This window comes from Gopherus evgoodei, chromosome 10, assembly GCF_007399415.2.
Source record: "Gopherus evgoodei ecotype Sinaloan lineage chromosome 10, rGopEvg1_v1.p, whole genome shotgun sequence".
NCBI classification, from domain to species: domain Eukaryota; kingdom Metazoa; phylum Chordata; order Testudines; family Testudinidae; genus Gopherus; species Gopherus evgoodei.
Window position 1 is genome coordinate 55,582,225 of NC_044331.1, and position 25,859 is coordinate 55,608,083.

At 54.0% G+C, this 25,859-nt stretch overlaps 1 protein-coding gene across 1 annotated transcript in view; it reads right to left on the reverse strand.

Annotated features, from left to right (window-relative positions):
• Window positions 1-23,396, reverse strand: part of SEPTIN12 (septin 12) — a 59,855-nt gene extending 36,459 nt beyond the window's left edge. The window contains exons 1-2 of the mRNA XM_030577812.1: window positions 23,269-23,396; window positions 8,708-10,069 (exon numbers count right to left, since the gene is read on the reverse strand). Coding sequence (XP_030433672.1) covers window positions 8,708-10,069; window positions 23,269-23,323 — 1,417 coding nt within the window. The 5' untranslated portion in view covers window positions 23,324-23,396. The remainder of the gene's footprint in view (window positions 1-8,707; window positions 10,070-23,268) is intronic.
• Window positions 23,397-25,859: the final 2,463 nt, after the last annotated feature.

A 25,859-nucleotide genomic window follows, 5' to 3' on the forward strand; every position in this document is an offset into this window, starting at 1 on the left:
GAACAGCATTTCTCTCTCTTCCAATCTGTTTAGAAAAGGGAAACACTGGCTACTTGCCCCACCCTCTCCCTGACAAAAGCAGTGGCTAAGCCTACTGGGGGTAGCACTACTCCATGGTTAATAACACACTAACACAGGGGTGGGAAGTAGGAGATGTGGCTTCTCAGCCCAGCCGCTTGCTTTGTGACTGTACGAAAGTCAGATGTGGCTGCCGATTTTGAGTTCCCAACTTGAGACATAAACACAACGTAAATCTTTACATACGCCTCTTTGCTCATCTTCTAGATCAGTGGTTCTCAACCCTTCTTGGCTCAGGACCCACTTGTAAATAGCTATGGCCTGTCGCGACCCCATCAGTTGTCTGTGGGTGGAGGCCCTGGGGCAGTTTTGGTCACGCCTGCCTGGCACTCATCCCACAGTGGCAGCTCCTGTGCTGTGGGGCTGGCTGGGCTCGGCTCTCCCCTCTGGGTGTTGCAACTCTGGGGTTGCAGCAATGCTCAGGTTTGGTCCCCCCCCCCCCCCGACTGCACCAAGTTGGTGAGAGTGGAGCTGTGACCTGGCTCCTGAGGTTGCAGTGCCACTCACTCAAATTTGGCCTACTTGGACTCCTATTGTCATAACGACAGGGCCAAACCCAAGTGGTGCTGGGAACCCAGAGACTGCAGTGCCTGGAGCAGGGAGGCGAGCCCAGTCAGCCCTGTGGGGCAGGAGCCACAGGAACTGGCACGCGACGCTTTGAAGGATTCTGGTGACCCAATTTGGATCCCGGCCCATGGGTTGAGGCCATATGCAGGAATATAGCAATTACCATATCGGCTCAGCCCAGCCACCTAGTGCTGTAACCCGTCTTCAGCAATGGTCAATGGCAGAAACTCGAGAGGAAGCAGTTTCTGAGCTTCTGGAGATTGACCCTTTGTGAGAATCCAGCACATGGCAGACACAGGCAGCTCCGCTCTGCAGGGAAGCTCAGTTTGAAGTGTGAGGTGAGAAATGGGAGCAAAGGAAGGAGGGTTGTTATAGGTAACAAAACCTTCTGGTCAGCTCGTAAATGTCACCCGGCCCTGTGAGATCTGCATGGAAAATCCTGCTTTCATTCACTATGTTCCACAAAGAAAGGACCCTGCTTTGGTCAGTTTTGTGTAGAGAGAGAGGATCTGGACGCGCTCTGAACACAGACAGATGATGGTGACCCTTAGCATCTAATGGCGCTTCACATCTAAGCACTCTGCAGATATGGCTCAGGGGAAAGTCCTGAAAGTGCCCAATTTGGCCAGGAAATGAGGTATGTGCCATGTGTGTGTTGGGTGTGTGTAGCTGTGTGTGTGTATCGGGTGTATGTAGCTGTGAGTGTGTTGGGTGCATGGGTGTAGCTGTGTGTGTGTAGAGGGGTGTGTGAGTGTGTGTAGCTGTGTGTGTGCTAGGTGCATTTGTGTAGCTTTGTGTGCTTGTGTGTGTGTGTGTAGCTCTGTGTGTGTGTGTGTGTGTGTGTGTGTTGGGTGTGTGTGAGTAGCTTTGTGTATTGGGTGCGCTTGTGTGTATGTAGCTCTGTGTGTGTGTCGGGTGCGTGTTAGGGGATCTTCTCCAGCTGATGGCTTGAAAATGGTGACATTTTGCCCCAGATCAGTGTGGCAGAACTGTTCTCTTTCTCCTTGTGAACAGCAATCCCTCAGGCTGGAAAGACATTGAGGCTGATTCTCTTTTCAAACTGGTGCAATTCAGGATTGACTCCATTGCAGAGCATGGAGTGAGACAGATGTAAAAGTGGTGTGAGAAGCTGGCATTTCACACAGTCCTCTCACATTACCCCTCTAGAGAGAGCACCCTTGGGGTGGATCGTCTCTGACTCACTCAGCACCCCTAGTGGGGAAGGGTGCCCATTTGGGACCACCACTGGTAACTGGATGCTGCGCTCTGTGCTTTGCACAGGTGTGCCCAGGTCTGCATTCCAGACCTCAGACTCATTTGCCCCACCTCACTGGACTGTGCTGAATTCTCATTTGATGCTACTCATGGCTCTAAATTCTCCAGCCGAACTTTCCCATGTCAGGTAAATCCCAGCACAGAAACAGCCTCCTCCTGCTGACAAGTTAGAGGTGATGAGAACTAGCCAGAGGGGCTGGTGGACAAGGGAGCTCCCCACTGCGCTGGTGAGTTCCATCACGACTTTCCTCCACCTCTCGGAGCCTGGGAGGGGAATTTGAGGCCTCTCCATCCATTCTGCCCTAGGTTTCCCCATATTGCCCAACCAGAAGCCTTTGAGCCTATCCATAGGGACCACTTTGTGTTGAAGTGAGAGGGGAAGTCAGTGTTCACAGCCCACAGGGCTCCTTGGAGTATGGGAGGGAGACAAACTCCACTAATGACACTCTGCCAGCGACTGTCCTCCTTGCCCTCAGCCCATTCACCTGATGGTCATTGGCCACCAAGACCACCACATCCCCTATGGGCCCGGATCAGCTTCTTTTACACCTACAGCATATTATTCGAACACAACAGTGCAGTCTGCTGGGGGCTGTAATACTCTTTTCTACATCTAGTTGCTGGGCATGTGTGTGGGGTTCAGAGGCCTGTGACAGACGGTCAGACAGGATGACGGCCTTAAACTCTGCATCTATAACTTTCCCAAGCAGGGTGCATGATATGTCCTGAGGATCGATGGCTGAGGAGGATGCGGGAAGGAGGTTGTGGCTCAGGCTTTGTAGGGAAGGGGAAAGCCCAGCGTGTTCTGGCTGCCACACCCAGATCTCTTTACATGTCCTAATTGATTACTCCCCATAGCTCCCACGTGAGGCTCCCGTCATCCCCGTTTTACAGCTGGGAAAACCGAGGCACGGAGCGCTTAAGCCCACCTTTTCCAAGAGAGGACATTGACTGCTTGTTTGAACTGAGACAACTGAAGCCTGATTTTCAGAAGTACTGGGCTCCACCAAACGGAGATACCAAAAAGGTTTGGCCTAAGTGACTTGCCCACGGTCAGCGGTGGAGCTAGGAATGGAACCCAGGAGTTCTGGCGTGTGACTCCTGGTGCTCTACCCCAACCAGCGACACCATCCTCCCCTGAAGACTGGCCCTTGCCAAAAGGCTGTCTGGATCCCCCTGAAACCAGGTTGCTTGGGAAAAGAACTCCCAAGCCTGGCCGGGTGGCACCTGGCCCAATCACATGGCAGTCTGGAAAATGGGAAGCATGTCCCCTTTGGTGGTGTGCCAGGCGGGAAGCCACAGCCGCATGAGACGGCACCCGAGGGGGCTCTGCCCTTTACTGCAGGCGGGGCCTGTCGGGAAGGCTGAACCCTGGCAAAAAGGAGCGTTAGTTTGTATAATGGTGCATGTCTGAGACCATGGACTGTGGGGTGACCCTTCAGGAGTAGCAGAGCTCCGGCGATGGCTTCTTAAAGGCAGTGGAGCTGAGAACAAAGGCAGCCATGGGGCTGAGGAGGCTCCTTTGCCCCCGCCCCACTAGGCTGGAGAGCGGCTGTTTTAAGCAAGCTGATGCGCAAGCTCCGGTTTGGGGCAAGGGGCAGTCGTGGCTCAGAGAAGAACATGGGATGCCAGAGCTGATCACAGCTTCAGCCCCCTGTCACCTTGCTGCTGGGGGGTGAGTTAGCTCTCCACAGGTGTGGTAAATCAGCGGAAGAACTCCTGCATAACTGGAGCCACCACTGGTGACTCTCTTTCCCTGGTTGTAGCTAGTGCCATGTACTCCTGCTCCTGCCCATCCCATCCTGGCTCTAAACACATGGCTAGTTATTCCGCTACAGCCGACCTCTCCCCTCATTCTCATGGCTCACCACGATCATTGCTGCTCGGAAAACCAAACCCCAACTGATTAGTACGAGCACCACGACTAAGGAGTAACAGCTGTGCAACCCACACAAATCCTTTCAAAAGCTGCTCATTAAGAGCTAATGTCGCAAGATAAATGGTTCCCTTTGGACAGACCTGTTCAGGGACTAATTTGAGCTGTTTTATTTTCCAGGCAGGAGGTGAGTAATCCCAGGACCATGTTCTATTACAGTGATTTAATTACTGATGAAGGTTTAATCAGCGTGTGATCTATGGAAGCCCTAAGATTATATGGACACAAATGGGTGTCTAGCCCAGCCATCCTTACTGCTGTTCCATATCCGGTGTCCTAGCACTGTCTAGTGGTCAGAGCACAGGACAGGGAGCCAGGAGATCTGGCTCACCTTGGGTGACCTTCACTGGGGGCCTGATCCTCAGAAGTGCTAAGCATCCATGGCACCAATTAAAGTCAATATGTGCTGCAGGGACTCAGATCCTCTGCCAGTCCAGGGCCGCCCAGAGGATTCAGGGGGCCTGGGGCAGGGCCGGGTCTTCGGTGGCAATTAAGCGGCGGGTCCCTCTTGGAGGGAATGAGCCACCACTGAATTGCCGCTGAAGAATGAAAACGGCAGTGGTAGTGCAGGCTAAGTGCTGCCAATCGCTGTTGTTGTTGTTGTTGTTTTTCTCCGCCACTTCCGGTGCGGCGCTCCGAGGCTTAGGCAGCACTTTAGTGGCGGGTCCATCACTCGCTCCGAGTCTTCGGCTGCACTGAAGGACCCACCGCTGAAGACCCGGAGCGAGTGAAGGGTCCGCCGCTGAAGTGCTGCCAAAAACCTGGAGCGGCTCGGGGGCCCCTGCAGGGCCCGAGGCAAATTGACCCACTTGCCCCGCCCCTGGGCTGCCCTGTGCCAGTCAACCCCTCAGCATTGGAGCGTCAGTTTCATTCAGTGTAAAATGAGAAGACGACTCCTTCCCTAGCAGCGTCACAGAGCCTGACTGCTCCATTAGTGCATGCTAAGCACTTTGAGGAGCTCCCTGTTAGCATCCAGAGAGCTCTCTCATTGGCCTCTTGCAAATCCCTCCTTAAAACTCTCTTTTGCCATGATGCCAACACAAAACTGGCCAGTGCTTAGATGCTAATACCTCTGCCTGTCATGCTGACCTGTGTCTCATTGTTTCCTTGTGCTCCCCTGACTGTATCCATCAGTTGTCACATGTCTTAGACTGTAAGGTCTTTGGGGCAAGGAACTGATTGTGCAGCACCTAGTACAATGGGTCCATGGTGGGCTAGCTGGTACTGCAATATTACTAATAAATAACAATGGCTCAGATGATCACAGCAATCAAGCTGCTTTCCAACAGGCTGAAGTCTCTTTTCTTCTCATTGTATTAACTTTTATCACATGCTGTTTGTAAAGCACTTTGAGAAGGTGAGATGCTTTGTATGTTATAGGATCAATAAGTCAGAAACCAGCCATCCTGCATGGCCTGGTGCAGATGGCAGCCATCCCATGCAGCACAGCACAGAATCCAGCCACCCTGCATGGCCTGGCACAGATGCCAGCCATTCCATGCAGCACAGCACTGAATCCAGCCACCCTGCACAGCCTGGCACAGATGCCAGCCAGTGGCCTGGCACAGAATCCAGCCACCCTGCATGGCCTGGTTCAGAATCTAGGAGGCAGAGGCCAGAACTTTCAGAAGGGCTCACCCAGCTCCATAAGTGAGGCCATTGGAAGGTCAGAGGAAGAAAGGTGGAGCGGAGGCAAAGAAGAGAAAGAAGAAAAGAAACACCAAAATAGCTAAGTACACTTTTCCTCTGAGGGTCCACTTCCTCTGGGTGCCTCTAAGGAGCAGAAAACATTCCTAAACTGCTTCAGTCAAGCCTAAGTAAACTGAGAGGAGGGGCCCCCTTTACACACCCCACCGGGCATGATCTGTGACCAACAGCCACCTCCCTTCTATCCTCCCACTCACGCTGGGGCAGGGACTGCTCCGTGCCTGTCCGTCAGTTCTAGTCTATTTTCTCGCTGCTCTGAGCTCCACAGTGTCCGTTTATGCCACCCACATCAGCCCAGGAATATTTGGGCCTTTCTTGGTTTTGTAACCTGAGCCAGGGGAAAGCGGCTGACAACTTCCATATGTTTAGAAGGGAAATGGTGATTGGCTCAGCATTTTGGCACAAGAGGAAGATTTTTTGGTAGTGCAGAGACAATGCAGGGGAATTTAGTAGAGGCTCCAAGCATTGGTATGCACAGAGGTATTAGAACCATGGCTCTCTACATGCGCTGGGAGAAATGGAGAACTCTTGAGAGGTTTGATAAAGTTTTTAGCTCACGCTCCCTCCCTTCCTCACTACCCCTTTTCGCAGTTGAGCAACTCTGCTCTTTGCAGGACTGGATGGGAGCAGAAGCAGAAGTGAAAACTGTCACACTTGAAGCAGTGCTGGCCTGGCAGGAGCATGAGAAAATTCATGGGAGTCAAGTACCAGGCTCCTGTACTGTCCCCGTTCTTGCCCAGAGATTTCCACTCTTCCAATGGGATAGCTACTTCAGATGGCCAGGAGAGACTTCAGCTTCATGGGATGCCAGCCATTAGCAATCCACTTCCAGACCCTGCTATCAGTGGGGGTAGATTGAAGATCCGAGGTTGGAATCAGTACTGGAGAACCAAGGAACGACATACAAATAACCCTTCGGTTCCATCCTCATCTTATTGCAGGGCCCAAACTTCCACAGGGCCCTCTTCCCAGTCCCAGAAGTAAGAGCCACTGGACAATCACCCCTCACAACACCACTTACAGATGCCCTTGGGCTTGCATCCTCTTACTGAGACACAACAGAACCACGCCTCCTTTAGCCTCTCAATTGGGCCCACTGAGTCTGGGTGAGTTGGAGCCCAGGAGCAGGAGCCCCGAGGCCTGAGATCTTGGAGGCTGAAGGGAGTAACCAAGAGGCCAGCGTTGGGGTAAAGTGCCCCAGTCACTCTCCCCAGCCTCATGTTCACCAGCTCTTGGTGGCCCAGCAGCTATTTGAACTGATTTTCTTCCAGAAAAAGGTGGTTTGTGGAACACCCCAGCTTAGCTCTTCCACCTGGACTGGAGTGAACCATGGCAGCAGGAGCCACACGTTGCTGATGCAAGGGCAGCCTGACACTCTGGCCTGTTGTTCCCTACTTCAGCCGCTCCTTCTCCTCACCTTCCTGCCTCTCATCGGCCAGCACCCAGCCCGGGTGCTCCCCACCCACATATCTCCTCCTCTTGCCTCCTTCCACCTACAGGGTTTGGGTTTGTGACTCATGATGAGGACCCAGCAAGCAGTGCTGGGAGCTGTCACATCATCAGAAACGTGGCTGCAAGCCATCACCGTGCACAGCCGTACTCTAGGCCACACCTTCTCCTAGTTCCACAGTGTGTAAGTGCAACAGAACACACCTCTGTATTCACACCCTGTACACTAGTGTAATAATCTTTGTGCAAAATACGCCTTATGAGGCCTCATTGGAAAACTACTAACTCACTGGCCAGCAATGTAAAGTTATGAACAGAAGCTGAAATGATGACTAAAGTGTGTTCACTAGACAAGCCTGGGGCAGTTTCTCAAAGACAAAGGACAAATTGACACCTAGCCAGGGGTGGAGGCTGATGGGCAATCATCAAGTGGCCCTTCTTTGGCCAGGAAGGAACAAGCAGATGTGCAGCTTAGCAAACAATTCAGCAAACCTCTCCCCGCATGAGACTCCATGTCTCTTTGCTCTCAGCTGGAAGGAACTTTGCCTAGGGGTCATTCTCAGGGAAATACATTTCAAAGGGCGACTGAACTAAACACCCCAAGTTCTCGCTCCCTTTCCACCAAAGACAGCCTGTGGACTCTGACTGCAGATCCTGACCTGAAACTTGGTCAGCAATGATACTGGCAACCTGCGGTAAGAACTTCTCCTTCAACCAAGTCTAGTTTGTTAAGTTTAGAAAGAGTTGCATTGTTATTTTCCTTGTAACCATATCTAACGTTAAAGCCCTATGATTCATTCTCACTTTGCAGTAAATAAACATTTTTTGTTCTTTAATCAAAATTAATCCAGTGTTGTGAACTATGTGGGCAACTCTATTTAAGGTCACAAGTTACTGTATATTGTCCCCTTACAGAGACAACGGACCTTTGTTATCTGAACTGTCCAGGAAAGGGCTGGACAGTGCAGTACAGAACACACATTTTGGGGGAGGGAAATCCAGGACTGGGAGAATGTTGGGGTCACCCTGCATGTGATAACCAAGGCTAGTGAAAGCCCCAGTGTGGCTGGCAGGATTCAGCTGCACACAGACGCTCAGGGGATCTACTGCAGCAAGGCATTGTGAGGCACCCTAGGTTGTGGCATGGGGTGACACAGCCTCTTACTGGTCTGGATTTCACCCTGGAATGTAATAGTAACTTACACCCCCTCAGACTTCACTCATCCATGTGTAACTCCCTCTACGCCCCTTCATCTGGCCCCACATCTACCTCTCCCCAGGACTAGCCCCCATAGCCGAGGAACAGCTGATCCAGGAAAGCGAGGGCTGGCTCAGAGAGTACGTAGCACCAGCCTGGCAAATGCCTCGGCAACGTCTCAGTCCCTGGCTGAGGCCCTTCTCATGCCTGCTACCTCCGAGCACGGAGGTTTCCATCAGCTGGAGAAAGTGGGGAAAGAGAGAGAACGACTGTTTGGGCCTGGCAAGCCTGGCAGTGCTTCCCAGCTGCAGATCCCAGCTCATGCCGTGTCAGTTTCTTTCATCAACACCAGCAGAGTTAGGAGAAGAGACACCTGACAGGCAGCCTTGAACACACAGGGCAATGCTATGCCCTGGATGCTCATATTCAGCTCTCATTGACCTCAAGCTGTGTTGGGCAGAATACAGCCAGAGAGATAAGAAAGAGAAAAGTCCTACCTTCCTTTGTCTTCTCTCGGCCCTGCATCCCCTTGCTCACAGGAGAGACCCTTGGAGAACCTGTCAGGCCCATGTAGGGGGCTTGCCTTGGGTAGGAACTGGGAGCAGGAGCCCTGAGGCCTGAGACCTCGGAGCTGGAGAAGGAGTTGACTCTTTCAGCCGTGGATCGGACATGTTCCCTTGGACATGCTGCTGGGCCCCCAAGGAAGGAGGGTTGAGAAGTCACTTGCATTATCTGAGGCCGAGACATGAGCCTGAAGGGAGCAGCTTGAGCAGGAGACAGAGACGATGGCCAAGGGCTCTCATTGACCTGGGCACCTGGGCACTTCCCCGGAGAGGGCGCTGCGGACACACCACTCACAGTGGCTGCAGTTGCACCCTCCTTGGCCCTACCCAGGGGCTGCCGGGACAGGCTGGGGCTGAGGCTGAGCTGGAGCTGCTTCCTTGGCAGCGGTCTGGACACAGAGTCAGCACTCGGCGCTGGATCAGAGCCGTCCAGAGGCTTCCCCACCAAACCATCCAGGCTGATGGGGAATTTCTGCAGCTTTATCGGCTGCCTGAAGGGTGGAGGAGGGGGGCTCAGACTGGGCCGCTGGGTGGCATCGGAGAGTGGGGAGGAAGAGGAAGAGGAGGAAGAGGAGGAGAAGGAAGGCTCCCTGCTGATGGGTGTGCTGCTCTTCCCTCGGAGCAAGGTGCAGTTCTGGCTGCTGCTGCTCCAGGCTCCAGCAGAGTGAAAAGCCAGGGCAGGGGCGAGTGGGATAGGGGAGCCCTGATCTTCGGCAATGTGCAGGTCCAGAGAGGGCAGCGAGCCATGGTTCACTCTGGCCTTGGACACCAGCTGGATGGGCTGTTCCGCCTCGGAATGGAAGACATTACTGTGGGAAGAGAATTTCTTCAGTACCGGGTTAGCAAGCGGGGTGGCCTTGAGGACCCGAGGCTCTGGCTGCCTGGCAGCACTCTGGGGCGTGCTGGGCAGTGGTGGGCACTCCAAGCTGGAGGAGGAGCTGTGAAGGCTCTCGCTGCCCTGGCCCAAGGAGGAGGAGACGCCGTTGGGATCAAGCCTGGCTTGGAAAGAGGCGACACGGGTCAGGCTGGAGCTCATGGTGCCGTTGGCCCTGGCCAGCTGGATTGTGCCTTTGTTGAAGGAGAAGCTGGTGCTAACCCTAGTCTTCAACACAGGGCTGTGAGCTGGGCTGGGGCTCGAGCTGAGGCTGATGTGGGATTGATAGGTGGTTGGCATGAGGCTGGCCAGCTGGCTGTTTTCCCCATTGCCAGCAGCTAGGCTGTCTGTGGGTGTGCTGGGGCCAAATGGGCAGGCTGGAGCCTCTTCAGCATCCTCCATATCGAACGACCTCTTCAGCGCTGCAGGGAGAGAGGAGGGGGTGGGAGAGTTAGAGCAGGACTCCCCAGCCCACACACACCAGGGCCATGCAGCCTCCTCCCATTCAGTCCCACCGGCCCTTCTAGCAGGGTCTAGAATTGCGCAAAGAAATCACAGCGAAGGGCCCACATGACTCCCCTTGGGCTCAACCTCTCCCTGAACTTTGGGGCCCTTGGGGATCAGGTCTGGGCCCATCTCTGCATCCCAACGAGAGCTGGAAGCACAGAAAACTCGCCTGCCGTCCAAGCTGGGGCTGCATTCCACAAACAGCCTCTGGGCTTTGGAGAAGTCTGAGATCAGCTTTGGGCAGAGCCAGGCCCAAGCTTATGGGTCTGGCCCCCATCTGGGTCTGAGCCGGCACTAGCAGAAATATGGTAGATTTGAGCCCAGATGCAAAGTGGAACTCTGAGGGTATGAAGCCCACCTGGACCCAAACTGGGGAAAGATTAGCACAACCCCCAGTCTGGGAAATCAACCCGGCACCGCTCCCCACAGCATCTGTGGTAGCTACATGGTGCATTCTGCTGCATTGCCTTTCAAATCCCCCACCCAGCAAGCCCTCCCCATGAGGCAGACCACAGGCAAAGCGCTCCCCAGCTCTGGACTGAGTGGGGTGGAGGGGCTAGGGCAGGGCTGGGGAGGGGAGGCAGACAGTCGGCCTGACTCCCCCTTTGCAGCCTGCATGGAACAGAGGGTTTTGTTAGCAGGTCCCTGATGGGAAACTGGAGCTGTGCTCTTCGCTCCCCTCCTGAGGTCTATAATCTCTCACCTCTCTTCACTGGATTGTATCAGTGTCATGCACTCTAAACATGCCCCTCGGGGGCAGCACACTACACTAACTCCTTTCTTCACCTTCAACCAGCACATGTAAAGGATCCTGCCTGGGGCATCCTGGGTAATCAGATCTGCTCTCTGTGCCACTCCTGCACCCTCCCTTTGCTTCAACAGGATTTGTCTGGGCTACAGCATGGAGAACGCAGGGCACTGCCTACCCTAACAGTCACCCAAGCCAAATCAAATATTGCAAAGAGAGTTCAGGGCTGAATTTGCCACGAGTTCCAGAGCTGCTGGCACATTCCCTACAGAACCCCTTGCTGGCAGAGCCTGGGACTGGGATGGAGGAGAGTTTCCCTACAGCCAGCGCTCTTACCCCATTCCTTACAGCCCCCCACTACTGGGATAGATTGGGAGTGGAGCCCCAGACAGGCTGTTGTCAGCGTCCTGTAGTGAGCCAGCCATCAGTCACCACCACAGACAGCTTGTGAAATGAGGATGGCCTCTCTGCTGGGCTGTGTGAAGTCCTAGCAAAAGGAGGAGCTGGTGCGGGGTGGGCTACAGCTGTTTGAGTCAGGAGGCAGCAATCGCTCTGCCTAACTAATGGCTGAAGAGGACAAAGCTATCCACAGGGCAAAATTAGCCCCTCAGAGTGTGGCAGGGCATCTTCCAGAGGGGCTGTGGGGTATGCAGCTAGAACTGTCTCAGCTGTCAGGTACTTCCAATAGATGTAAAAATGTGAAGGAGATGGGTTGGACTGAGAACACCAAAATGTTCCGGGGTGCGCATGTTTGCTTGGGTTGGTCTGGCCCGTCTTAAAGAAGAGCATGAGTAAGTCAACAAATACACAGACCACACAGTCACAACAGGCCAGATTCTCTCTCTCCTTTGGCCGGCACCAGTGAATTCCCACCCAGCAGGAATATAGTCCATTGCACATGCTTTATTCCAGTTACGGAAACAAACAGCTGCCCCAATCAGAATCAGCCCCCATTGGTCTTGGTGCTGTTACAAACATACAGAAAGACCCAGATAACAAGACTCTCTTTGTATTCTCCAAATCCACAGCAGCACAGACTTCTTCTCTTCCACACATCTAAGCTGTCATTTAAAAAAATGTTTCCAACTCTCATGGATGTGAAGACAAGCTTGAAAAGATGACCTGAATGTAACTAATGCAGGGATGTCTGCCTGAGTCTGCAGAGAGCCTGAAACAATAGCTTCGAGAGCTGTTGACTGCCTCATTTGTATTATTGGGGTGTTAACCCTGAAACCTAAAGATGACAGCACAGAGTCAACTTGTTAAACGACTTTGCAGATCATTCCAGGAGAAATCTTATTGCTTGTATTATAATGTCACTGCAGGCCCCAGTCAGGCCTGAGGACCCATTTGTGCTGGGCACCCTACAAATACATAGTAAGAGACAATCCTTGCCCCAAAGAGCTTGCCATTAATTTAAGAGGCAATACAACAAGCACGTGTAACAAACAGCTAGATAGGAAGATGGCTCCTCAGCAAAGGCCAGGAAAGGGGTGTGGATGGCATGTGTACACAACTGACCTCAGCTCTATGCCCAGCTACCAGAGGAGTCCCACAACTACAACTTCCTTAGCGATGGCCCGGAGCATTTTCTCGTGATTCACATTGCCCACGGCAAGAGACACCCTGCTTGGTTTCCTACTCTCCTAATGCCCAGGAAGGCAAGCTGTTCTGAGCTAACGGACACAGTTCTACATCCACACAGGGACTGTGCTTGGTCATGTCCCGAAAAGCAGAGTGGTCTGGGAGCAACTAAGCAGATGTGGCTAAGTTGCCCTGCTCCTCCCAGGAGCTATTGGACTGTACCTGACATGAGGGCCAATAAAGGCAAGGGCTTACTATTTCCTCTCGGAGCAGAGTGGAAGTAGGGCATTGAGGGTGCATCACGGCAGAGGACACTGGCTAGGACAGCTGATGGAGGGGATGCTGGAGGCTGTTATGTGAAGAGCAAAGTCAGGAGACACTGTGATCAGAACTGGGTGAAATATTTCCAGAGACAGTGAATTTTGACAAAAAAGGGCATTTCAAAGAATGCAGAATGTTTCATGAAAACATGTAGATTTCTTTGCAACTCTCCTTTGCCTCAACAACAGCAACAAAAATGGAAACCCCCCACTTGCTCTCAGGCCCTTGAAAAATGTTGCTTGTTTTGATTTTTAAAATGTCGACATTTTCTTGTCAACAGGATTAGATTGGAAACACTCTGAAATTGTTGTTGCACGGACAGTGTCCAACTCTTGCCATTTCATTCTGGTCTGGAATGAAACCAATGCAACAATTGCTTTTTTGTGAAATTAACATTCTGCTCTCCAGCCAAGTCCAATTGTAACTTACAAGTTCTGTATTCTGAAAAAAACCCTATTTGACATCTAGATCTGGTCACCTGTGTGTTTTTTAGACAGTAACTTTTTTTGAGGCAGGGACCATCTTCTATTGTGTGTTTGGACAGTGCCCAGCACAAGCTGAGCACATTAGGTGTTAGTGAATAGAAAATAATAATAATAATTGACATGCTTATATTGAGCCTCCAGAGGCTGCTCTGCTATTGAGACACACAGTTATTTTCCTAAAATTATCTCATTCTTTAACAGGCGAGACATGGATTTACCACCTCTCGACTGCCCCAGTGAACCTGCAGTTCATTTGTAATCCTTTGAGTGTTGTGAAAATTGGAGTATCAGTTGGCAGGTAAGTCCCTTCTCTCCCCAAAGGGCACTCTCCCTTTGCCAGAGGGCCAGAGAAAACATCGCATCGTTTAACAGCTGAAGGCGCTGAGATGCTGGAGATTTAGGAGGGCTGGAAGAGGTTTGCCAGCTAGTAAACTTCTTGTGAGAATCGCTAAGAGGGGGAGGTTATTTGCAGTCATTGCATGTCATCAGAAAACCAGCGCAGAGGGCTGAATTCCAGCCTCTCACAGAAGAGGGCCATTCCCTTCGGATCAGAATCAAGATCCTTTGGGGCACTTGCGCGGTAAAGAGTGATCAGCCCAGGGCGCTGGTCACAGGGTTGACTCTGTCTTGGCAGGCAACTGCTGTGGGCACGCACAGCTGGAACCGCTTTGTAAACACATCTGGTCAGGAAACACATTAGCCGAGCCTCAGCCTCCCACTACGCCAAATGGAGCTGCTCCGAGGGGGCCTCCCCAAGATACAGGCTCATCAGCTCTCCCCCATCCCCCAACACACACACATGCTCCGCTGAGCACAGATCCATTTGGTGCCCTGATCTCCGCACTCCACAGCGTGTTGCCTGCCATTTGCTAGTTCCCCATTCCCCCATCCCTCACCCCACTCCACACACCTCCGGGGTGTTCAGCTGTTTCTGCGATTAGACCAAAGAGTTTCTTGGCTCTCATTTCTCCCTTCCCACGTATCTGCCAATAGCACCCCCCCCCCAATTCGAGCTGGGGGGCCCCATTCTCAGCCCTGCAGGGATGAGGGAGTGCAGGCAGTGACTGGTCCTCAGAAGGACCCAGTCAGCTCTGCCTGCTGGTATTGGTGACTATCCGCGTTACTGTGTCAAACCACGTGCTGGGTTTAGCACTTTCTGTGCCCACACGGCAGGGTTCCCGTTAAAGCCGATGGAAAAGCTCCCCGACTTAAAAGTTTCAAAGTACTGAGGCCTGGGCCTCCTTCCGATGAAGGGCCAAGCCCAGCGAGGAAAGACTGGGTGGGCGGGTGAGTGTGGGGCAGTGCTCCTGGCTCCACACTCTGAACTGATGTCATTGCTCTGGGGCAGCACTTAAGAGGTTTTGCTAGAACTGGGACTTGTGCTCCTCCCAGGCTCTCCCCCGGTGCTCAGCACAAAGCTCAGGCACCGGTATATGCTGGGCGAGCGTGATCTCCTCCAGCTCTGTAATGGATAATGCAGAGCAGGGAATCACGGGACAGAAGCATGGTGCCATGAGTTACAAAGCAGATCCAACCTCTTCCCTAGCTGGACAGTCTGTGAAGACCTTGGCAAACTAAGGGGCTCGGTGAGGTTGTGCCCCAGGATTCCCAGCTGTGCATGGCCCAGTGCTGGGCAAGAAGGGCAGGTGCACTGCCAGACCCCATTCTGGCATCGCGCTGTGTACCCACTCGGAGCAAGGCAACAGAGTGCCCCTTCCTGAGAACCCTCCAGGTTCAATGCTGTATGATGGCTCATGCTAGCTGCTGAATGAGGGTCCCCAGGATGCAGACAGGTGTGAGAAAGGCGGTTCACCCTTCACCTCCCCCACCCCGACTCTCAGAGGGTCCTAGAAAACCAGAGGAGACTAAACTCAGAAGGATGGAGGTGAGAGGGGTTTCCCCTTGAAACCACCCAAGCATGAGAAGCTGCCTGACCAAGGCCACTGCCCTCCCATTCCAGCTAGGACCAGCTGCAGAACTTGTAAGACAGGGGAAGGAAGGCTCTTCACCTGGGGTGAAATCCTGGCCCTGAGGAAGTCAAGGGAGTTTTGCTGTTGATTTCAGTGGGGCAGGATTTTATCCATGGTACGTGGAGCAAGCAGTAGCAGGCAGTCTGTGCTCCTGAAACCGACAGCCCAGTTCTGCAGGCTCCCACGGCTCAGAGAATCATTTCAATCGGCTTCCAAACCTTCGGTTGTTTCACCTTTTGCCATTCACCCATGCTCAGGCAACTGCTGCTTTTTTAGAGGGGTAGCCCCTTGAATGAGCTTTTACATTGAAGTCTCTTCTGCCTACTCTGGTAGGTATCCAGATGTCAAAAACTCCCAAAACTTGGAGTGACGTAGGGCAATCTCCTTACCATGACAGTGCCACACCAATGAGGCTCAAGTCTGATCTGGTGGCAGCATCTGCAGGCACAGAGAATGCCCACAAGGGTGCTAGGGTGGTTATCGTGATGTGGCCACCTTTGCCCTAGGAACTGGCCTGAACCACCAGTTCATTTCACAAAGGCCATCGAAGAGTAATTCCCCTCACTGTTAACCTGTGGCACAGCTGATCAGTGACTTAGGAGATGAACAGCGCCAGCTCATATTAACGTTTATCGGAGTCAGCCAGCCCTTGATAACACATCTCCTCCCGTCCAATGCTGTATGCCAGCATGTGCTGAACACAGAGGAGCTTTGGCCCCGGCCCCGCTCTCAGCCACAGCACTAGAGAAACCCCCACAGATGGGATCGCTGGAAGGCAAGCTGGGCCAGGGAAGCCCAATAGTATTCTGATCAGCTGCTCCCCAGAAGGGGCTGGGAACACATTGTTGGTTCATAGAGCCCCTCAGTGTTTGGACACAGACCATAACCCTGGCTTGAAGGACTACGCTCGCCTGGGGAAAGACAGAAATTAGACTCATCTCCTCCCTCTCCTTCTGAGCTACTCTGAACTACTAGGATGGCTCTCCTGCCATCAGAGGTCCTCCAAGACCCCGGTGCTGTTCTCTGAGAATTCGCATAGAAGGGAGATCTGCCTGGGGGCGGGATCATGGCTCTGAAGCGCAGAGGCTCTTGCAGCTGTGTGCTCCATATATGAACCCTGGTTAGAATAGTTACTCTGTCTGCAGAAGACGAGGGGAGAGGGACTTTTGGTTTCTTAACAGAAGGAAGAAGTTAAAGCCACCATCATGGCAGAGGGAGCATCTACGACCGATGTTGCTGAGTCAGAAGCGAACAGCATTTCCAGCAGGAAGCCATGCAGACCCCAGGGAGGGCTACAGTAGGGCAGAGGTGATGCAGATTAGGTCCCAGCATGGCGGATACTGTCCTGCAATAGAGGGCAGGTGAAGCAGGCAGATCTCTGGATGCAGTGGGCTCCTGTGTGCTAGGGCAGAGACGATGCAGTCATGTCTTGGGGATGGGCTATAGGGAAGTGATGCATTTGTATTGCAAGGTGGCCGGCCCTGAGTGCACTCATTATATCTGAGGGGATGCTGTTATAGCCTAAGGCTAGAATTGCTGTAAGAGGAGATGATCCAGCTGTGCCTCAGAGTTGGAGGTTCCCACACATGGTGCTGTAGCATAGCAAAGCTCACTCAGCTGGGTCTTGATGGCGGAGGTTCCTGGCTGCTGTGCTGTCAGAACGAGGTGATCCACCCCTCATTGCAGACCCCAGTTCTCCTCCTCTCCGCCCAGCCACACCTGCTGCTGGCTGCCCCTTTACAGACTCTAATTCCCACCTCTCTGCACCTTGTCTGTTATTTCAGTCTCGGAGGTGCGCTGTGGTAACAGTGATGTCAGTGAACTCCCCTGGGCACTGCTTGGAGGCCGGCCTGGTGTTCCGCTGCACAGTACCACCAAGTTATGTCTGCGCTCCCCACCTTGGCCTTTTCCTCTATGGCCCGGATGGGTGCTGCCCCAGGCCCATGGGTGGAGGCAGCAGCACTACTACCACAGCAGCCCCTGCTGGCCAGCTGCGGTAAGAACAAGGCCAGCAGAGAGACAAAGATGCTCCTCTCAGAGCAGCAGCACTGGGGGAGGGGGAACATGCTAATACCATGTGGTTAACTCCTGGGTCCACCTCTGCCTAGGTCATGTCCAATTCTGGCCAGCCCTAAAGAGCCAAGCTGGTGGAGGGTGTTCACCAGGAGAAAGTCCGCCAGCAGTGGAGTAGGGATGGAGACAGGAGGTCTCTCCATGCAGGAGACATGCTCCCCACCCAGCCCAGAGGTGGGCACCTGTCATTAATTCCCTTGTCGTGGTCACCCTTTGCTATTAGCCCTGGAGAGCCTGGTCTGTAAACTTCCCTTAGCTCTGCCCAGTGCTCAACTGAGGTCAGGGCCCATGGACCCAGCTCATTTATCACGCGCTCTCTGGCAGGGATTTATCAGGGACAGCAGGTGGCTGGCTTGCTCCCTTTGCCATGCATCCTATGGGATTCTACAGCTTCACAGACCCAGGGCATGGGGCGCTCATGTATCTCCTTCAATTCACTGGGTGCCTGCAGCACCCTCAGGGCTGGCTTTGCGCATATCCTCTGCACCCACAGATCAACCGGAGCTAGGACTGGGTTGCACATAACCAGAAATTCCCCAGGCAACTAATGACATGAAGTATCAATGTTTTGCTTTCAGCAGAGGATTGCAAAGCCCCACACTAAAGGTGGGCAACCTTCATTATTCACATATAACAAACAATGTAACAGATACACTGAGGGGTAAAGGGACTCACCCAAGGTCACATAGCTGGAAAGCGGCAGGATGAGAAATAGAACTCAGTTCTCCCAACGCCACCCCTCGATCTACATACTAGGCCATGCTGCTGCCTTCTTCAAAAAGGCCTGAGTGCACGGAGGGCTTTTGGTACCATGACATACGGGGATTGGGCCAGAACTTGATGAGGCTGCACCATGTGAGGAATCAAATGCAGAGGGGATGGGGTGCGTTTAGGGCACCTTCCAACAGAACTTCACAGAGTAGGGGAGAGGTGAACCCACAGGCTGAAACCAGCCCCGAGCACACTCACACACACGAAAGATATAGCACACGTGGAGCGACCCATGGGCACAGTCCGTATCCAGGACACTGACCACAGCACGGTCCAGTGGTGATCAGCATGGATTGGCAGGCATGCAGAGCTCGCCTCTCTTCCTGGCTCAGATTCATGGTGTCACCTTTGGCCTCTCTGTGCCTCACTTTGCCCATGGGTGAAGTAGGGACACTGCTACTTTCCCTTCCCAGAGGGATAACAGGAGACCTAGCTAGTGTGCACAGTGCTCGGAGAGCTTCCGACAGCAGATACATGAGCAAAATGTTACCTTGCTCTAGGCAATGCCAGGCAGGTAGTTCTCCAGGAGGCACATCTGAGCCTGCACTCTCAGCAGACTGGTGGGCAACATTGCACATGTGAGGGCAGAGGGGATCAGTCCCCAAGCAATTAATGAGCAGGCTGGGGGAGGGGCTGCCATGGCACCTTGGCAGGGGCAGCAGGGTGAGCGGGGTGCCAGCAAAGAGCAAAGGTTATGGCCATGGGCAGGGGAGCATGAGGTCAGTGGCACAAATCAGAAGACTGGAGAGGAAAGGGGTGAGGAATGGGGATGAAGACACATGGTGAGGAAGGGGGAAGAGAGGAGGTGGTGGAGGGTGGCAGGAGAGGGGAGGAGGTGCCAGGAGATGGCGGTATGAGGGCATGGGAGAGCGCTTACAACCCAGGCTCTACCTCTGGGGTACTGCTTACTTTGCATTATTAGCAGAGCTTGGACCAACCCTGGCACCCTGAGCTGGGCCCAGACTGCAATCTGCGCCCAGTACCAGATGCCCATGGCAGGACCATGGGCCCTGGTGCTGGGGGCTCCCTGGGAACAGAAGGGTTAACGCAGGCCATCCTAGGTATGCACATTCTTTTCCAGACAATAACAGGCTGCAGCTTTCCAGGAGCCAGGCATCAGGTTACTCTCTGATCCTACCTGCCCTGCCCCACTCCCAAGCCACCTCCAGGATCCCAGAGGCCACTGGCTCCAGGAAAGAGCAAAGGATAATTAGAGGGGGGAAATCCTCCCCCTCCCACCCACTGGCTGCCTGCAGGGGCTGAGCAGATCCAACCCCTCCAGACTGATGCTCCATTTCCACTCTCAGCGAGGCCAGGTCATGTGATCCCCACCCTGAGAGGGACTCTGTGGGAGAGGCACTGACTACCACCTGAATTGCCAGGGACCTCACTGTCAGCTCCATAGGTGCCAGCCTCCAACTCCTCTATGGACCCCTACCCCAGAGAGTAGGTACCCATGGAGCACCGTACGGGCTGCACTAGCTGCTCCTCATTTTTTTCTCTAACCAGAAGGGTCAGAAACAGTCTTCAAAGAAATGGAAGCTGAGACAGAGCTGTAACTAGGGATTTTTGTGCCCAAGGCAAGGGACAGGGGCTCTTTAGTGGCGGGTTTCTCTTGGCGGGAAGGACCTGCTGCTGAATTGACACTGTTCTTCAGCGGCAATTTGGCAGCAGGTCCTTCCCTCCGAGAGGGACTGAGGGACCTGCCGCTGAAGAGCCGGACTTGCCGCCCCTCTCCTTTGCCAATAACTGGCGGCAATTCAGCGGCGGGTCCCTCAGTCCCTCTCGGAGGGAAGGACTTGCCACTGAATTGCCGCCGAATGAGAGACTTTCTGCGCCCCTCACCTTCCGCGCCTGAGGCAAGTGCCTCACTTGCCTCGTCCTCGTTACGGCACTGCTGAAACTCCCATATTAACCTGACTCCAAGAGTTGGGGCTTTAAGATCATCCCCAAATATCACAGGAAATTGTGCACTGGCAACACTGCTGTGAATTGTCTCCTAGAATGCTAACACAGCAACAACCCTCTGCAAGAAAGCGAGGCCGAGGGGAAAGCGTGGCACTGCTTATGTGCCTCCCACGTACGGCTCTCAAAGCACTTTACAAACACCAGTGGATTAAGCCTGTGCCCCCATGAGGTAGGTAAATCAGCATCATCTCCCCATTTTACAGATGGGGAAACTGCAGCAGAGAGATCACGGGCTTGTCCGCAGGGGGAAGTTGCCCAGGACAGTTCTCCTGGAATAGCTGCCCACGGGGATGCTCTGTTCCAGAATAAAAATGATTTTGTTCCAGACTAATATTCAGCTTCGGAAGTGCACTAATTATTCCAGAGAGCAGTGACTTTTATTTAGGAACAGTGTCCCGTGGGAAGCTATTCTGGAATAGCCATTCCAGACAATTGCTCCATGGAAAGAAGCTGTAAGTCACTTGCCCAGGATCAGTGACAGAGCCAGAAATCAAACCCAGGGCTCCTGATTCTCAGATTCCCTCACCACTCTTAGGAGCAGATTGGCAGCCAGGGACTGTCAGATCTGAGACCAGCTGCCCACATCCCCCCTGAACAAAAGAGAGCCGAAGAGATGGGGGAAGCTTTGCTCTCAGTTCAGTGGCGTCTCCTGTGGACTAGCAATGCTGCCCCATGAACGAAGTTCCCTGGCTCATCCCTCAGCAGCACAGCCTCGGATCCTCTCCAAGGGCAGAGGGGGAACTTGTAGGATGCTGCAGATCCCCATCCAGAGAGGGCAGAGGTGTGAAACCCCCACTCCTCTGACTCAGGATGGGTCCTGCTTTCTCTCACACCTGCGTCACCAGTAAGCCTCAGAATTTCCATGAGAGCCAGAGGGAGCAACAGAGAACTGGAAGGAAGGGGGCAGTTTCCGTTTCTTGTGGGGGAAGGGCGCCAGTGGGAGTCCTAGGCCCTGTTTTCTCTCCTCCAAGGGGTATTCTCTGCAGGAGTGGCATTGCCCTGCCCACGCTGTCCTTGCCTTCTGCATCTCCCACTGTCCCAATCCCATCCCCTAGGAGGCTGCAGCAAAAGCTCAGGGTGAGGAAAGCGCAAGGGCTGGTCCTGACCTAGTGAGGAGGTGCTGAGATGCTGCAGTCCAGTGATTTTCACCGATTCTGCTTAGAGCTTGTCTACACGGGAGACTTTTCCAGTTACACCAGTATCCCTGAGCCACTCCAGTCCCCCCGGGCTAACCCCCCAGGGGACACACTTGTTCCAGACTAAGAATGACTTTTTGCAGCATGGTTTAAACCTCTTCCAAAGGGACACAAGCTCCACCAGACAAGGCCCTCCTGGACCAGGAGGAGCCAGGTCTCCCCGAGGTGGGCTGTGCTGGTGTAACTACACCGCTACACGGGCCTAGCGATCCTGGCACAGACAAAGCTGAAAGGGGGGCAGTGGTGCCAGGACCCAGGACCCTGGCAGCGGTGTCAGGACCCTACACTAGGGGCTTTTGCTGGGACAGCTCTGTTAGTCAGGATCACACCTCTTCGTCCCCGACTACGCAGATGTGCCGGCAGAGCTTTGTAGCGCAGCTTGTACACTGGTATCATATTGATTTAAATTCACACCCTCCCTTATGCCATAGCTTACAGCTTTCCCATGTAGACAAGCCCTTAGGAGCAAACTGGCTCCCATTTACTGGGAGCTCCCAGCTCTGCCATGGACTCCTTGGGTGAACTTGGAATTAGTCTCTGTGCCTCAGTTTCCCCAATACAGGGGATAACAGTCCTTCCTTTCTCCCATAACTTGTCTCTCAAGATTGCAGGCTCCTTGGGCCACATTTTTATGTTGCACCTAGTGCAACAGGGCCCGAGTACCACCCTAATACAGGTAATAAAGCCAAGCAAGCTCTTATTTGACCCTTTTCACTTCTTTTCTCCCCCTCTCAATCCCTCACCCCCTGAGCTCTGCCAGCAACAAGCCTGCTTTTAAGATGTGCTTTTAGGATGCAGAATTCCCCCCCGCCCTCCGTGAACCCCTTACAAGCTGCTCCCGGAGCCTTGAGCAAGCCCCACATCACCCCAAGAGTTACAAAAGTACATGGCCACTGGACTCAAAAGCTTGGGGCAAGTTTTTCCAATCCCACAATGCACTGGCCCCTTCTCCGCCCCCTCGAACAGAAACTACAGAGGGCGGGGGGATGGCCTGGGCCCCAATCCCAGCCCCTGGGTGTGCTCTCAAAGGGGAGATTGTTCTCTGGCTTGCTGGGCTGCACATTTGCCTTGTAATCTAAACAAGGAGCAGAGCCCTGCCTCGCAGGCACTCACTGCAGGCTGGCGAGAGCCATTCCTTAATTACAATCTGTGAAATGCTGAAGCGGAATCAATGCCACAGCAACAGCTGGTAACTGGAAGCTTTTCCCCTGCTCCCCTTCCTATTTCAACAGACACAAACTGGTTATTGGAGCCTCCCCCTCCAACCCCACCTCCCCCACAGACCCAGAGTTTTTCCAAGCTCAAGTTGTATCTGACTCCTACTGCGAGTTGGGTTTAATTACCTGCTCAGTCTAATGCCTGAGCCAGCCTGCGCTCCGAGCCCTCCCCAGCCAGCCCAGCCACTGAGCACTGCTTAGTGCTTTCAGGCCTGCAGACGGCCTCAAATCCCAGACCGAACTCCCTGCCATCCCCCCCACCTCCACACAGCACAGCTCCGTACACTCCCTGACACAAGTGCACTGCATGCACAGCTGCACACACATGCACACCGCCCTGCACACACAAGGCCTCGCTCCAGCACAGCAGACGTGCTATCAGTGCCATTTACATGTGTTATAAAGATTTCCTCTTCATGCAGGTTGGGTCGAGTCCCAAAGGGCAGCCTGGCTTGGGGCAGTCCTTTCCCCACCTCCTCTGGCTATTGTTTTATGTCATATTCCCGGAGTCACTTCTCCTGGGCATTGCTTCCTGGTTTCCATAGGCCCTTGGGCAGGGACCTAGGGTGGCAGGAGTAGGTGAAGCTCAGTGGCTGTGCCTGCTGATGCCAGCAGGGAGGTGGTTGGCCCCCTGGCTTGTGTATGCTCAGGGCGGGTATATGGGATGTAAGAGAGCAAAGCCGGGTATGTAGCTCATGCTGCACGGGACGCAGTGCCCCAGCCTGGACAAAGCAGGAGCCGGCCGGCTGTCGAGAGCCCGGGCTCCCCATCCCAGCCCTACCTTCGAAGTCAGAGAGGATCCCCTCCAGGTGATCATTGACGGTCAGCTGGGACATCCTGGCTCACCCCAGCAGCAGTGCGGGTGGGTGGGTGGCTCACGCCCGGCCCGGCAGAGCCAGCTGTGCCTCTCTGCCTCCAGCTGTTGCTCTGCTCCTGGGATGCCCCTCCAAGTCTTCTAGCTTGGGCAGAACCTTGCCATGCCAGACGGAGAGGAGAGACTCTGGGGAAGGGAAAAGGTGGGAGTCTGACCCAACTGCCTTCCACCTCCAAGCCAGCCAGCCCCCTTCAGAACCCAGAGGGCTTCTGCTCTCTGGGACGAGTGATAGCAGAGGAGAGCAAAGGGAAAGAGAGAAGATCCCCTCCCCCTTGCCCAGAGAAAGAATGACAGACCCCCCCACCATACAGCCCACCCCCAGCTAAGCCCTTGCTGGGATCACATTGGCTGCACTGGATTGCCTGTCCCTGCCCTGTGCAGGGAGAGGAGGGGAAAGCAAAGAGGAGGAGAAAGGAGGGGTGGGGGGCCCAGAGTCAGAGCAGCTCTTGGCACACAGAGAAGTCAGAGAGAGGGAGAAGGGGCCGGGGAAGCCCTGCAGAGTGCTCCAGAAGCGGGGGTGGGGGATGAGTTCTGCTCCAGCCAGGCCCATGGCTACCCCCAGCCCAGCAGGGCTATAGGGGCTGGTAGTGCCCCACCCCATTCCTGGCAGGATCTGCCCATGTTCCCCGCTGTCCCAGGGGATCAGCCCCTGGAGCCCCTCCCGGGGAGGCTGCCAACAATGCACCAATTGCTGGCTGCACACCCACCTGTGCTGTTAGCGGAGGCTGCCGGCCGCCCTGTCTCCGAGGTGAATCAGCCCCCATGGCACACTGTCCCAGTGGGGCTTAGGGGGAGCAGAGATCGGGCACAATAGGGAGAGAGAGGACGGGCTCGGCTTGGCAAGGTGGGTATTTCCCAGCTCCACAGCCCATAGGTTGAAGGTCACCTAGCGTTTCTTGATCTCTTGCACCCCTATCAGGGAGGGACTGGTTGTCAGCTCGGATCCATCCTCTGCAGCCAGACTGGAGTAGGACTGGCCTTACCGCCCCAGAGTCAGAATCAGTTACAGGGCCTGACCTGGGGGCAGCCGTGGGAAGAGAAATGTTAATCAGGGATTCCCAACATCCCCCTCTCTGGAATCCCCAAGGGGGATTTTTGGGGTAACCATCAGTTTGGGAATCCTCCTCCTAGCATAGATGCTGCAGGAGTTGACAGCAAACCGGAAATGAGGGATGTTGGGGTAACAAGCCTTTGCCGCTTCCTGGGGATTTACAGCACCCCACTAGCCTCTCACTGCACAGAGCATGGGGTGCAGTGGGGTGGGGAACAGCAGGGGCATTCTTCCATGCTCTGCCCATGAACAAAGCTCCCATCACAGTAGATTGTGAAGGTGCTCAAAATAGGATTGAGGGTGCTCTGCCAGGCTCCCCGGGCACGGCTGCCTTTCGGGGTGGGGGGGTGGAGAAGACACACACCACAGCATCACTCCTCTCTGCTGGGCTCCTTGGGCGTATGGAGCTCTTCACTGTGTCTCAGCCTAGGGGCCCATCATCTCCTTCTCTCTCTTTGCTCAGAGACCGTTCTCTCTCAGAGCCCCAGAAGGGCTCCCTCTCCCTTCTATTAGCCAAAGGAATATTGGCATCTACCACAAAAAGCTGCAGAAGGCCTTGGCAAGAGATGATTAAAATGGTGGATCTCACAGGGATCCATTGCAGAGCCATGCCCCCAGATAAGTAGAACTTGCCATAAGAATCTCCTTTCTTAGTAAAGAGAGTGTCTATCCTAAGGTCGAGAGGCACCTTGCACCCCCTGAAGCCTGGCCAAGCCCGCCAGGGACCCTAGCACTCTACTCCACCCCAGGCTCAAGTGAGATGGGCCATGCTAGGCTAACTAGGGCTGCAATGGCAAGCAGGAATCAGTGCCCACCTCCTGCTGCTCCCCAGAGCTAAAGCAAAGGCACAGTGATTGTGTTTCTGGCAGGAAAAGGGTTAGCTCTCCTGCTGGCTTGTGCAGTATCTGTTGGTGAAGGGGTTCACAGCCAATGTGGGAGGAGAAGAGAAATCCCTTTTCCAAACACAAGATGTTTTCCCCAAACTACCCAGCTTGACACCTTTTAATCTAGCAGCTCAGCTGAAAGTAAACAGCCAGGGGCTTAAGTGGATTCCGGGGCCCCTCCCACACTGGGGCTGGGAGGTGAGGCTCCAATCCACAGGGAGTGGAGCTGTGGGACCAGGCGGATTTTGGCAGGGAGTGGGGTGCATGGGGAGATTTCATCATTGAAACCACCAGTGCCACTTTCAGGACCACCCTGGTGAATGTCCCCAAGGGCCTTCATGTGTTGCCTCAGCCCCTCGTGCTGTCATCAGGCAGAGCCATTTACCGGCTGTGTCCAGGACTCTCCATTAGCCGGTTTCTCACCCATTTGCCCAATCCAACCCTTCTCATGGGAAAGGGGTGCTTTAGACACCTCGCTTGACTCAACATTTGTAGGGAGGGATAAAGCTCCAAACTTGTCAAAACTGACCCTCTCGTATACACAAATGTCTGGGTTTCCTGTT